Source organism: Gymnoscopelus microlampas (assembly GCF_963454915.1).
Source record: "Gymnoscopelus microlampas genome assembly, chromosome: 24".
NCBI lineage: Eukaryota > Metazoa > Chordata > Actinopteri > Myctophiformes > Myctophidae > Gymnoscopelus > Gymnoscopelus microlampas.
In genome coordinates this window covers 19,681,029-19,696,210 of record NC_139961.1, presented here as the reverse complement: position 1 = coordinate 19,696,210, position 15,182 = coordinate 19,681,029, and the positions used below count along the sequence as shown (strand labels likewise).

Sequence of the window (15,182 nt, the reverse complement as noted above, 5' to 3'; positions counted from 1 at the left end):
AACCAACTATACTGGGGACCCCAAGAGTCTCTGCTAGAGTGTCCAGCCAGGACACACTGTGATTGGCCAGTCTTCGCTTTGAGTCAAGACAAAAATGGCAAGAAGTGGCTGGATGCCTTTTTGAGAGACCGGACGCAGGTTGGAGTCTATTAATTCCAATGTAAGAGTGAATGTGAACACAGCGTCTGAACCATTCTTTAGCCCCATGGCCACTGAACTAAATATTCACGATCGTCACAAGCCACACAATCTTCCCAAGATTTTTATACATAAATGGCTTTTTCAGAGAAACAAATTAGGAGAAAATCAACTGTGTTATCAACCTTTCTCTGTCCCAGCAACACACTCTCGCGGGATCTAGCAGGTGCTATTGTTAAACATAGGACGTTTGTGAGATTTGCTGTCAGACTCCGGCGCCCACTTTGGAGACCATTTGTACAATTTGTGTACCATTTCGCCTCTAGTGGCTCCAATTGGGATGGCGGATCTTCCTAAAAATTAACCATCTTTGCTTTAACCTGGTGCCTTCAACTGCCTTGGCCAATGCTAGGCTGAAACTCATTGTCTCCCCTAAACATAGTAATACAGTCAAGCCCCTAGCAGGGACCCCCCTGAGTCTAATACATTTATGGAAGGATGATTGCTATTGCTTAAACATGTAACTTTAGAATGTTGTGGGACATATGTAAATGCTATATACTGTACTTGTTTTAAGTCACATAGTGCTGCTTTAACTTCAGTGTTGTTTTTTGAAGTTGTGTGAATTAATTAACTCTTCCCCTTCTTTGGGCTAAAGATCAATCCAGCTGCAGTAAAAAAAGCCTTTGACAAGCAGCAGAGAAGTGTAGGGTTGCATTTAAAATGTCCATAGCTCCTCGTCTAACCAGGAAACTAACTAGACAGGACTCTCAAACAGAGCCATCACCATCATTGTATTAAATGCACTGATTCTGGCCTGGAAATTTGGTGAAAATAGCCAATCTACAAGGTCACGACATGCATGTTCATGTTATGACGCGTTGTGTGCATGTACACCGACTATTTTTGGCTGACAGACTGACATCTTTAAGTCTAAGGGACAAATGAAGTCACCTGGATCCTTTTAAGTGTTTTAATCAACAGACATAATCAGCAAAAATGCTTGCACAATTGTGATGTGATTAATCCTAGACAAAGGACATTCATTATTTATGTATTAAAAAATATGAATAATGAACAGATGAACAGAAGAGAATAAAACAAGTTGAAGTTTATTGTCATAATACTTGATAACAATGTACAACATTAGCAGTCATGGCATTCTTGTCCAACTCAACTTTACATTGTAATACAAATAAGAGCATTGAGTGATTACATCAATACAATATTTAATCAGTCAACCGTGACATTTTCTACTGTCCTTGACACTTCAAGGAAAAAGATGTCAAAATACTCCCACATGAATGAAGAGAATTAGAGCATGTTTATATCGAACATCATGTAGTTTATAAAGCAACGCATCATAATAAATGTCTTATTGACTATGCATGCTTGATTCTTATGTGAACATATGAAACAAATAGCAAAAATCATGTCGTTTGGCTGTGCGTGTGTGTGTTGTATATGTTGATATTTGTATGTCTGAGAGTGTACACATGGACAGTGGTGGAAGTACATTTACTCAAGTACTGTTCCTGTCTGCAATTCTGAAATACTTTTACTTTTCTTGAGTAATTCCATTCAATGCTTCTACTCCACTACATCTCTGGTGCAAATACTGCAGTTTTTACTCCACAGAAATGATTTGACAGATTTAGTTACTATTCAGATTTAGTACAAAAACATTACTTTTAACCAATTAAGCACCACTATATGTGTTGTGATGTGAGTTTGTAGATCCGCTATTTCACACATTTTGAAACGGGAAATGGTGAAATGGGACATTCTGCATAATGAGTACTCTAAGTATATATGTCTACATTGTGGTATTGCTACCTTTACTTAAGTGAACAAATAATAATAATAATCTGACTACTTCTTCCACCACTCCATATGCAACCAAATGAACCCTAAACCATTTGTAACTGTCAGAGGGTACAAATGGATCCAAATAATAACCTATTTGTAACTGAGGATTGTACTGTACAGCTGTTTTTCCCCCTCAACTAATTTATACTGTCGTACAACGGCACATTGTGTTGTTCAGTGTTCACTGTTCATTGTTGTATCATAACTGAGAGTGTACAAATGAAACCTAATGGACAATGATGTGTGTGAGGAGTCATACTGAAACCAGAACTCTGTAATACCCTATAGCACAATAAAAGTCTCGTCCTCCTCCTCTAACATAATATAACCCTCCTCATCCCCCTCCTCATCCCCCTCCTCATCCCCCTCCTCCTCCTCCTCCTCCTCCTCTCTCTGACACAGAGACACTGAGGAGCCAGTCTCATCGAGATAAAACCCAGCATAGAGGGGTTCAGTGAATGTGTGCTGGACGGTGTACATGGGTGTCAGTGTGCCAGAGGACACTTTGTAAAAGGACACAGTGCCAGCAGGCCAGTCCACATACACTCCTACTCTGTTGTTTCTGCCATGCACTCCTACTCTGTTGGGGGTGACAGAGGTACTGTCAGGGGAGACAGTTCCTTTACAGAAAACTAAATTCACAGTGTACTCGTTTTTTACATCATCACATTCCAGACACCAGGACTTGTAATTGCTTCCAAGCATACTGTTAGGACCCCATCCTCTGTTGATTCCTCTGTATGCCACTGCTATCTCAACTTTTCCCCTCCACTCTACCTCCCAGTAACATCGTCCAATCAGACTCTCTCTACACATCACCTGTTCAAAGAGTTTAAATCTGTCTGGGTGATCAGGATGCATCTGATCCTCTTCCACAAGTGTCACCTTCCTGTTGTTCTCAGACAGAGAGAGGAGGCTGGCTGCTGTGTTTGGATCCAGTGTGAGTTCGCACACGTCTGATGAGGGAACAAGATACAATACAACATACATCAGTTTACAAACAAATACAACTAAATAATGATGTATAAATATTATTATTATTAATAATAATGAATGAAATAATGAATGAAAGATAATTCACATACATTAACCACTTATGATAATTTTATACTTAAGGTAGGGTAAGGGATTTTCTTTGGTTAAAATAAATGTTAAATAGCTCTATATTCTGATAGTACTCGTTGCTATAGAGTGTTTGTTCAGTAACAGGAGTCTCCTTGTCTCTCCAGCTCTTTATAAAACAGAAAATGCATTTTAGTTTCATTTCCAATTTCATCCAATCAGGATAGAGAACTCAATCAGGATATAGATTAAACAACTGAAATTGATGACACGCAAAATTTGAACTGGAACACTATAAAAATGAAGCTTAAAATGGGTACTTTCTCCTGATTGGCTGAGATTTTGACACCTACCGGAAAATGTATTTTCTGTTTATTAAAGAGCTGGAGAGACGGGGAGACTCCTGTTACTGAACAAACACTCATGATTACTATCAGAATATAGTGCTTTAACCTTTTAACAAAATACTTTTTGTTTTAACCATAAAATATCACTTACCCTACCTTTTAAGCCATTCAAAAATAGCCAATCTACAAGCTCACAACGCGTTGTGAGCTTGTAGATTTGCTATTTTCATTAGATTTTTTTATCCTGAAAACATTAGAAGAACCTTCTTTAAGTTGTCATCATTCTCTAGATTTTACTGATGATTTTATGGTGTATTGTTAGGTTAGGCTCCATTTGGTTCCATTTGTACACTCAGTTATACATTTTATAACTGAGAGTGTACAAATGGAACCAAATGGACCCTAACCAATTCATAACTCTGAGAGGGTACACATTGAACTGAATGGACCCTAACCCGTTTGTAACTGTCAGAGGGTACAAATTGAACCAAATGGACCAAAAGGCAAAAAGACAGCATGGCAAACCCGGCAAGTGTGGCCTGAAGTGTCTCATGTCTTCCAGAAGCTCAGTCAATACCCACCAGTAACAGTGCATGAACAGCACTGCTGATGGGGTTGATAATGCAAGATTTTACCTGTTTGCATGGAAGCAAAGGTCCTATGATGCCATTCCACCTACAAGGGCATCTCTTGCACATCATGTGAAGCATGCCACTTATCAAGTTGCCCGTGTCTGAAGCCAGGAAACTGTATGTCAAATGCATACAGAGAGCGAAGATGATATTTGGCAAGTAGCGTGGATGACACTCAGATTTGTGAACAACTGACAAAATGCCGGTGCAAGACTGAATGTCGTGGTAGATGCAGTGCTACCGCTTTGGCCTTCAGTGCACACAGCTGAGTGCCAGCAAATGTGACGATTAGAACCATTTGTGATCCAGGGGAGGGGGGGGGGGGGGGTAAAAACTCATATGTTGATACCAAAATAATCAAAATCCAATATGCCATACCAGGGTTTTCAAGGGTTACCGCCCCTTGAGGCACCTAAGACTTTCTGTCCACAGCTCACAGCCGCAGCTTCAGCAATAGAAGCTTTGAACATTGCCCATTCATGTTCAATGTCCCCAACTTCCACAGGGATGCCAGAGAAGACTTGCCGGAGGTGTGAGTTAAAATCCTTCCGGACAGAGGCCTCCTCCAAATGTTCCCAGTTCACCCGCACTACACGCTTGGGTTTGCCAGGTCTGTCCAGAGGCTTCCCCTGCCATCTGAACCAACTCACCACCAGATGGTGATTGGTTGACAGTTCAGCCCCTCTCTTCACCCGAGAAAATAATCATATTTGAAGTCCCCACCCTGACAAGCACTTGGAATTGTAGACATTACAGTTTGACTCGGTTCCATAGATAAATATTGTGAAAATAATCGAGTTCGATTATTTTAGCTGTGTCTCTTCCTAATCAGCGCTGCGTAGGCCTACGGGTGGTTCGCTCGGGTGTTGATAATCAGAACTGAAGTGCCGAGGTCATAGAATCTGAACCAAGCCGGACCCAATTGTCGATAATAAAACAGGGACCCGAACTCGTGTGGGTCGTGGATATTATGCAAGCACAGTGACTGACTGACTGCCTGCAATGGATAAAGTGGTGAAAGTTGGTGAAAGCTGATGACACTGATTGCAGCAGGCAACTAGAGGCAAGTAATCAACCTGACAACCTCCCTTGCGCCCACATATATCATGACATAATTAACGTTAACAAAACAAAACCTACTTTAGAATATTAAGGTTGAATGAGATGTAAAGCCCAACATATATATTAATTTGTTTATACTGTGCGACGGTGTCGCGCAGGGCAAGGCTCTCGCGCAGGGTAACCGGAGGACTCACTCCAAAACACCCTCGCCCCCATTTTTCAGGCGGACCAGCGGTTCTTGTATTATTGTATTTGTTTTACTGAGGATAAGGGTAGAAATAGGTTTAGCATTAGGCATAGTTTTACCGAGGTTAAGATTAGGAATAAGGTTAGGTTGTGGCACTGTTTTGCTGAGGTTAAGTTTAGGAATAAGCCATAAGGTTAGGTTTAGTCATAGTTTACTGATGTTACGTTTAGGAATACCAGGTGAATACCGCCTGATTTTCCCAGGGCGACTGTTTTGGGGCGAGCGGGCGTTTTGGTATTCGTCGCGCAGCAGTTCACTCATGCCCACTTTATTCACTTATATTGCCCACTTATGTTGTGAAAATAATCGAACTACAAGCTCACAACGCCTCGCTGCGAGGCGCTGTGAGCTTGTAGATTGGCTATTTGTGAGCTTGTAGATGGGCTATTTTAAATTTACCTCTTTCTTACGTAATATTTGACAATTTGACCAATTTGGTATTAAAAAGGTCTTAAAAGTCATTAAATGCTAACTTAAGAAATGTGCAGATACCCTGTATACACTTATATTGTATGTTGGTTTGTTTACTGTTGAGTGAGAAAACTATTTTGCACCGTAATCTGGGGACCCACTGAAGTAATTTGATGACCCGCCTGGGCGTCCTGACCCCCAGTTTGGGAACCACTGCTATAGAGTATAGCAGTGGCAGTAAAAAGTTGTAATTTTGTCCTTTTTCTTTCTAGTTTTCAAATATTTTTTGACAGAGAATCGAATCAGGAGCTTGGATGTCTTGGTTCCAAGCTTAAAATAATTAATATAAATATTTTCAGAAATCTCTTTGGGCTGAATGAATGGGCTTTCTATCTGGAAGTTGAGCAGGTACACAAAACTGCTCTGCTCTATACTTCAGCTGTCAGATCTACAAGCTCACAACACACATTGTAGATCTGCTGTTTTCTAAAGTTTCTTATATATCTTGAAAACTTGCGAAATGGGACATTCGGCATAATCTGTATTCTAGTACCAAACCCTTTGTATTGAAATCCTTTGTTTGGAAAATAAAGTTTGATTGTCTGGAAGATATATATATATTTTTTGCTTTTGTACTGCAGTCTTCAGGACCCTCTTGACAACAAGATGCTACATCTCAAGGGGTTATTCCTAATAAAGAATTCCAATATGTAAATGTGAATATTTTAACAATGTAGGCTATTAATGAGTCATATCATTGCGATGCAATTCCCAAATTCCAATAATACAGCGTATAGTATTAAGTATAAATCAGGCATTACTTTTCCTGCAAGTCCTGTTTTAACTTTACATGGTCAGATTGATATTTATATATAGCGTTATATAGCGATCCTAATGTAGCCTAACAGCGCATCGCATGTTCGAGTCCTGTTCCTGACGAACTTTGCTGTATGTCACTGCCCATCTCTCTCTCCTCGTTTCCTGTCTGTCTCCACTTAATCTATCAATAAAGCCAAAAAGTCCAAAAATATCTTAAGAAAAAATAAATATAAAAGCATAATTTGCATACATTTGCATACATCTCGATAATATCATAAATCGTGATTATTTTGGCCACATGATATGACATTTCTATATCGTCCCATGCCTATTACAGTTCCCCCAGTATATGTAAGCGCACATTCAACTAATAACAATTAGTGCAGATTGAGCGCATTCCATTTTATCTCAGTGCTCAGTTACTCATTAATTCACTATGAAATTGATTAACTAACTGCTTATCAATTTTAACAGGACAAGCAGGAATTCATCATACAAAACAGCCTCTTAGGACCACCATAACCATAGACACCGACTCTCTTCAGTACTCATATCCGCCCATGCTCATCTTGGACAGGGCGAGCCATTATACGCTGCCTGAATATCAGTCCGGACTGGACCACAGCGCTTTCCAGTGATATGATTCATCTCGGAGACACATGCTGTTAGTGTCCTCCTGTCCTTGGTCGGGGATGAACGGGGCGAGGAAATTAAAATACTGCAGATATAATGTATCCACTATCTCAAAGTATTTATTTAGTGAGCTGCATGAGTTGATCCGTGGCATCACCATCGGTGCTGTAGTTCCACCGTTCCATTAATCATGTATGCTGAATGCTCATGGTTCATTACATTTAGTCCTTAGATATTGACATTAAGGTATTGAAGGACAGGGGATTTTTCAGTAATCAATGCTATCAAATCAGTTCAATGAATGAATGACATCTGATTGGAGAACAATGCAAAACCAGTTAACACACATATACAACTTAATAATAATGTATGAATAAATATTACCCTATATCCTATCCTACATCCTACTATATCCTACTATTCCTACTATCCTATTATTAATTAATGAAAAATCTGACTATGTGATAACTGGATGTGTGCTGTTTTGATTTCATGAATACAACAGAATACACACTTACTTAGTGGGCACTTCTTTAATCCTCGTTTCAGCCAACAGACTCCACCATGGTCAACGCTGGGGGTGAGGGAGAGACAAAGTCAGGCCTGTATTTTTTCTTCAAAGATAGAAGCAATAAATAATAATGATTCACATGATAAACCATTAAACAATACTATTTCATTACATCATGGTGTTAGCATACTATAAACCTACTAGAGCACTGAGTGACATCAAGTGTCTCCATACCTGAGAGCTTCCAAGCTGCAGTGTGGATCCTTCTGTCTAGCAGACAGTAGCGCCGCACCGGAGTCTCCTGGATGATTTTTGCTCAGGTCCAACACTTTCAAATGCGAGGGGTTGGAGATCAGAGCTGAGGCCAGAGAAGAACAGCCTTTCTCTGTGACCAGACAGCCTGACAACCTGCACGCACGCACGCACGCGCACGCACACACGCACGCGCACACACACACACACACACACACACGCACACACACACACACACACACACACACACACACACACACACACACACACACACACACACACACACACACACACACACACACACAGTTACCTACTGTGTGACTGTACACACAAACATAATTATGCACACATACCTAGCTACTCATTGCCTATACACTTATACAGTACAGTGCACACAAACTGTACATGTATGCATATAATATTTAAAGTAAGACCCATTCACACAGCACCTTTAAAGTTATACTAGGTAACTTTTTCAAAAAAACTAAAGTTAAATTGTATGTCTTTTGTGAGTGGCAAATGTTTCACAACACCCACTCCATGAATTTCACCTCGAAAGCCTTTTATAAACATATTTTCTATTGAAAGTGTGGTGGGGCGCCCTTCCCGCGAAAATGATGTCATCTGGCCGGAAACGGAAACTAAAATGCACATGTTTCCTGTCTGTCCAGAAACTACCGCGCTATTAGCAAAAAGGAATCTCACGCTGTTTTTAAGACATTATAGGATTTGAAGATGGAAAAACAACGGCAAAAAAAAGCACAGCTCACGGTAACTAAAGCTCCACTGGAGAAACGATCCGCAGATAGTATAAAACAATTAAAAGAGCGCTTTTTGAAACGCTTCCGGTGGAAAAGAATGGAATTCTGGGTAATGCAGGACTCAGCTATAGACCTGCAATTACGGTAGTGACCAGTAGAGGCTGCTAAAAATTGTTTTTTTGGAGTAGCCTTGTACTACTTTAAGTACCTCAAAGTGTGTTATTATTTATATAATCCTGAGTACATGAACACGGCCTCCTTCACACTGACATGTTCCCTATGATGGCTGTGTTGTGTGTGCAGTATATTGTGTCTATTTTAGTGTATTTTGTGTATTGCTAGGTATCCGCTTCATCTGTGGGGTGCCAGCGTTTTTTTTACTGTGTTTTCACGATCTTCGGAGAGCCGCAGAAGCCGCGACGGGCACGCGGATGTAAACAAAAGGTGTCCGTTGGGTCTATCCACTGGAATAAAAACTTATTTACCTCGGGCTATTTTGCTGCTATCGCAAGTTGAAAATGGCTCGTTTTCACAACAAAAAAAAGAGAATCCGAGCTATAAGTGTTTTTCGACAAATCCTAATATTGGAATGGACGGAAGTGACATTTTTTGGGATGACGTCACATCCGTCCATTCCTTGTATCAGCGTCGAGGGATCATTCCTAAGTTGCGTTAGAGCGCCCTCTTGTGGAATTTTAAACAAAAAAAAACGTTTTGGAATGGACGTAGATCTACATCAATGGCGGTCAACGGTTGGATCTCTACGTCCTTGTGTTAATTGTAGTGCATTGTGGGTATTGTAGTGTGTTGTGTGTACGTATTGTATTAGAGGTGTGCATCTAGTTTGTCATGGGCCTCACGATTCGATTTGATTACATTTAATCTGTTAATGATTTGATTGGATTGAATTACAACTTTAGAATTGTTACTATGTTGCTTAGACAGATACAAGCAGCAACATGTTGTTGGGACTTGTACCGCAGATTGTTTTACATATAATAAAACATAATTATTTTTTATTAAGCAATCACATAAAATAGACAATAATAAAAAATAAAATATAGGCCTACAGATATACAGTTTTAGGACTATACCCTAATACATAGGGACTTGGCTTAGACAGGCATATGACATCACAGCTGAGAAGGGCACATCAAATCGATTATTTTCCACACTACTATATTGTAGTGTGTTGTGTATTGTGCAGATTGTGTCTATGCCCTGCAGTCTAATGCTCCAACATTCAATCTCAGCACACACATCTGTGTGCTGAGATATATATTGAATCTAACCAGTTATTATCAGTGCGCCTACTTACTGACCTGAGAGTTTCCAGTATACAGTGCTTACTCGCCAGTCCAACAGAGAGCAAGTCCACTCCTTTATCCTGTAGATCATTGTTGCTGAGGTCAATTTCTCTCAAACTGAAGCTGGAGCTGAGAACTGATGATAACTCCTTACAACATCTCTCTGAAAGGTTACAGCCACTTAGCCTGAAGAAAATAAATGAATGATTATTGTATTTTTTTTCTATTAATATAAAATAACATAATATTGAATCTAACCAGTTAGTATCAGTGCACCTACTGGGCAGTGTTGGAGGCTTTGACTACTGGCAACAGCCTCAGAAGACACTCCTCTGAAGCAGAGTATTTCTTCAGATCAAACACGTCTAGTTCCTTTTCTGATGACAGCAAGATGAAGACCAGAGCTGACCACTGAGCAGGAGAGAGTTTGTCTGCGGAGAGACTTCCTGAACTCAGGGACTGTTGGATGTCCTCCACTAGAGAATGGTCATTCAGCTCATTCAGGCAGTGGAAAAGATTGATGCTTCTCTCTTGAGAGGGATTCTCCCTGATCTTCTCCTTGATGTACTCAATTGTCTTCTTATTTGCTTTAGACCTATTTCCTGTCTTTACATCGAGCAGTCGTCGTAAGAGAGTCTGATTGGTCTCCAATGAGAGGCCAAGCAGAAAACGGAGGAACAAGTCCAGGTGTCCTTTGGGACTCTCTAAGGCCTTGTCAACAGCACTCTGGTAGAAGTGATCTTCCTTGTCTTTAAATAGCTTTGTCAACTTGGAGGTTGTTCTTGTTTCTGACAGTACATTATCACCTTTGTTGATGAATGACACAAAGGCATAAAGAGCAGCCAGAAACTCCTGAACACTCAGATGGACAAAGCAGAATGCCCGGTCCTCGTACAACCCATACTCCACTTTCAAGAACTGTGTGAACACTCCTGAGCACACAGCGGCATCTCTGATATCAATGCCATACTTTTCCAGGTCTTCTTCACTGAAGATCAGGTTGCCATTCTCCAGCTGGTCAAAAGCCAGTTTTCCTAGAGACAGTATGACATCACTATCCTTTGGATTCCTATCAGAATGGATCCTATCACTGTCAGTATACTTTTTATCATTCTGTTCGAACAGATCCACCATGTAGTGGATGAACATCTCAGCCAGTGTCTTTGGTGTTGCTCCTTTCGCATCCTGTTCTCCTTTTCTTAACGCATTCTCCAGAACTGCAGCAATGATAGAACAGAAGACTGGGATGTGACAGAAGTTGTGGAGGCTTTGTGATTTCTTGATTTGTGAGAAGATTGTTTTGGCGACATCCTTATCACTGAATCTCTTCATGAAATACTCTTCCTTCTGAGCATCATTGAAGCCTCTGACTTCTGTCATCCTGTCAACATATTCAGTAGGTATCTGATCGGCTGCTGCAGGTCGAGTGGTTACCCAGATATGAGCAGAGGGTAGCAGGTGTCCCATGATTAGGTTTGTCAGCAGGACGTCCATTGAGGCTGGCTTTTTAACATCGGTCAATATCTCATTGTCCTCGAAGTTTAAAGGAAGCCTACATTCATCTAATCCATCAAGGATGAACATAACTCCGGACCCGTCAGAGCTGCAGAGTTCTCCTTCCTTGGTTTCACCAAAGTAATGATGAAGAAGCTCCATCAAGCTGAAAACCTTGTCCTTCTTCCTATTCAGCTGTCGGAATGTGAATGGAAACATGGAGCGGATATTGTGGCTGGCTTTGTCTTCTGTCCAGTCCAGAGCGCACTTATTTGTTAAGACTGTTTTACCAATGCCAGCCACTCCCTTCGTCATCACTGTTCTTATTGGGTCATCTTCTCCAGGTAATGTTTTAAACATGTCCTCAAAGCTGATTATCTTTTCTGGTATTGCTGGTTGCATGGATGCTGGTTCAATCTGTCTGACTTCATGTTCTTTATTGACCTCGCCACTCCCACCCTCTGTGATGTAGATCTTTGTGAAAATGTCTTTGAGAAGTGTTTTTTTCCCTTTTCTTTTCAACAAAACCTCAAACTTCTTTCTCAGATTAAACTTGAATCGTTGTTGATACACAGCAGCAAGAGTTTCTAAAAGACCAAAGAAAATCACCAAGGGCTTGTTAAGGTAATTATCAAACACAAATGAGAAGTGTTGGTGATTCCCAAGATAACCACTTAAACTCTATACTTAGCTGACCATTATTTATATGAGCCTTGTATTTAGTTGAACAGATTCCCAAGGGCTAAACTAAATATCTTGGCTTAAAATAGATACAATCTCAGAATTTTATCAAATGTATCCTTGTGTTGCCATCACTTTGTGATGATGAAGCTATGAATAAAGACTTTCTTACTGCTCTCTAGGGTGTTGGCAGTTATGAGAAAACATCTCTGCTGATAATCTTACCGTTGGCTTTACATTTTAGATCAGCAGGTGGGATCTCAGCAGGCTTGTTAGCTAAGTCTTCAGCTGGAAGTTCAGATCCTGCATAAGGAGAAGAGGATAATGAAGTAGGCTCTGTGTGTGGACATGATATTCATGAAATTGGACTCTTGTCATTATGACATTCATATCACAAAATACCACTTTAGCCCTGTATACAATATCCAGCCCTTGGAGCTGACACTAAAATAAAGAAGTAATTTAGTGAAAAATCTGATCTTACCCATGCTCTCCAACAGGTGGCGTTCGTGTTGCTTAAGGGCATCGTAAAATGCTGCTTTGATGTTTACCCCCCCTTTATCTGGCATCAATGTATACAGTAGCCTCATTTGGTCCATGCTTGTCTCCTGGGCTTGAATCTTTGCACGGATCTCACGATGGACCATTGTCCCTAGGCTATCTACTATAGCCATGACTGTGTTAGTATTTTGAATCAACTTAGCCCTGTTCTGCATCACAAAATGTGCTGTTTGCAAGAAGAAGAAGAAGATAAAATAGTAGTTGAGAAATGCATCACATAGAAGTACGTCATTATATAATGGGACTCTTTTCATTGTAGGGAGAATAACTTTCATAGCTTAGCAGTTGGCTATAAATACCAAATTAGCCTTGTATCAAATATTATGTACCTTTCTCGGTGGAGATGTTGACATAACCACCAATGTGACCAGAGATGGTAGGATTGTTAGCCGAGTCTTCTGACAGAAGTTCAGATCCTGCATAAAGAGAGGAGTATAATGAAATGGGCTTTGTGAGGGAGCATGACATTAATGCAGTAGGACTATTGTCATCTAGGGAGAATGAAATTCATATCTTACCAGTAAATACCACATTTGTATGGTAAACAATACATTATGTACCTCTGTCTCTGTCTGATGTAGAGCTGTGAGAGATAGTAGTTGACATCCCTATGCCTCCACTTTGGGCTTTGACTTGGACTGGAGGAACTGCAGGTACCACTGAAGGACCTGCATATAATACAACCATCAGTGTTAATAAAACTGTGTGTAAAAATTATCCCATTCAATGCTACAAATTCTCAGAGAAATAAAGTAAATGCAATAATTACAGTTCAATCCGATGCATACCAGTTCAATCAGGTAATCTATGTAGCTATACAGCATTTTTAGATAAATCATTTAACTGTTCCTGGAAATCTTTCTGATAATTATGTTGCAATAATGTCACTAGAAATGAATATTATTTAAACATAATATAGCCTAATTCATCTTTTTCTTTATTTTTTTCTTTAAGACTAGAAATGAAAATTATTTAAACATAATATAGCCTCATTCATCCATTTCCATCTATCTATCTATCTATCTATCTATCTATCTATCTATCTATCTATCTATCTATCTATCTATCTATCTATCTATCTATCTATCTATTTTCAAATGTCATTGTTACCTGGACAGTCCTCATGTGACTTTTCAGAAAGTTGAAGTTGCTCCATTGTTCAGGATCTCCACTGAGGACAACACAGCTCCCTCCTGATCACATGTCTTCACCCTGTCATCAATAGATTCACATTTACATTGACTTCATTGATCCATTAGTCATAATATTATAGGCAAACAAATAAATACATCTTACAGGACGAAAAGACCCTGGTTATCAAAACATAGGCTACAAACAGTCACTCACTTTCTCCATTGGGATGGCTTTTATCATCAGAGATCAGGTGGTGTAGTTTTACAATACGTCCCCTAGATGGTCCACATTGACTACATTGAAAAAGAAAGATACAGATGGTGAAAGAGTTATTTTTAAGTAGAGTTGAAATATGGATTGAGTTGAAGGAGGTCATGTGACATGGTGCCTCTTTGGTCCTGAAGCACTCCATATTTATATTTCAAGATTGATCAAACCTTCATCAAATGGTAGAGTGAGACCCTCTTCCCTTCATATTTATATTTCATGATTGTTCTAACCATCATCAAATGGTTGAGTGAGACCCTCTTCAATTCATATTTATGTCATGATTGTTCAAACCTTCATCAAATGGTATAGTGAGACTCTCTTCACTTCATATTTATATTTCATCATTGTTCAAACCATCATCAAATGGTAGAGTGAGAACCTCTTCACTTCATATTTCAGGATTGTTCAAACAGTCATCAAACTGTTTATTGAGACCCTCATCGAGTGGTTGTTTGCGAACGCGGAAGGAGGCCCCGCCCAAGTGGAGCCTACTATGAAACTCGGCTCGGCTTGTGGCTCTGTGTGTGTGCAGTATGTGTGCAGCCGCGCCCCCATGTGACTCACGCTCTCATTGGCTCGCGCCCCCATGTGACTCGAAACTCCGTGGCTGAAATATAGCAGCTGCACTACCTGTGTGCAGCCGCCAGAGTGCGCCAGAGTGCACTACTACAGTGTGGCTGAAATTTAGCAGCTACAGTCAAGCTGCGTTCGCTTCCAGCGTTCGCGCGTCTTACTTGTACTAAAGGGGCTGACTCCACTACATTATAGGAAGTAGGAAGTAGTACATTACTAATTAACCACATAAGCCCTATATCAAATATAGTGAACATAGCAGATCTACAAGCTCACAACAACTCACAATGTGAGCTTGTAGATCTGCTATTTTCACTATTATTGATAGTTGCTTAACATCTCTGCATCTCTGCATCTTTGCATTGTTTTGGTCTAAATTCCACCAGGAGTGTTGCGTTGTGTCACCGACCCGTCATCG

The 15,182-nt window shown here is 40.2% G+C and overlaps 1 protein-coding gene across 2 annotated transcripts in view; it reads right to left on the bottom strand.

Moving 5' to 3' along the window:
* LOC311041107 (NLR family CARD domain-containing protein 3-like) overlaps positions 1–14,164 on the bottom strand; it is a 66,963-nt gene extending 52,799 nt beyond the window's left edge. Inside the window, exons 1-8 of one of the 2 annotated variants that reach the window (XM_084051594.1) lie at positions 13,898–14,164; positions 13,348–13,455; positions 13,117–13,203; positions 12,711–12,953; positions 12,452–12,529; positions 10,332–12,132; positions 10,067–10,237; positions 2,779–2,963 (exon numbers count right to left, since the gene is read on the bottom strand). In XM_084051594.1, coding sequence (XP_083907720.1) covers positions 2,906–2,963; positions 10,067–10,237; positions 10,332–12,132; positions 12,452–12,529; positions 12,711–12,953; positions 13,117–13,203; positions 13,348–13,455; positions 13,898–13,943 — 2,592 coding nt within the window. In that variant the 5' untranslated portion in view covers positions 13,944–14,164 and the 3' untranslated portion in view covers positions 2,779–2,905. Of the gene's footprint in view, positions 1–2,778; positions 2,964–10,066; positions 10,238–10,331; positions 12,133–12,451; positions 12,530–12,710; positions 12,954–13,116; positions 13,204–13,347; positions 13,456–13,897 lie in introns of those variants that run through there. The other variant, XM_084051593.1, reaches the window with a different exon arrangement.
* Positions 14,165–15,182: the final 1,018 nt, after the last annotated feature.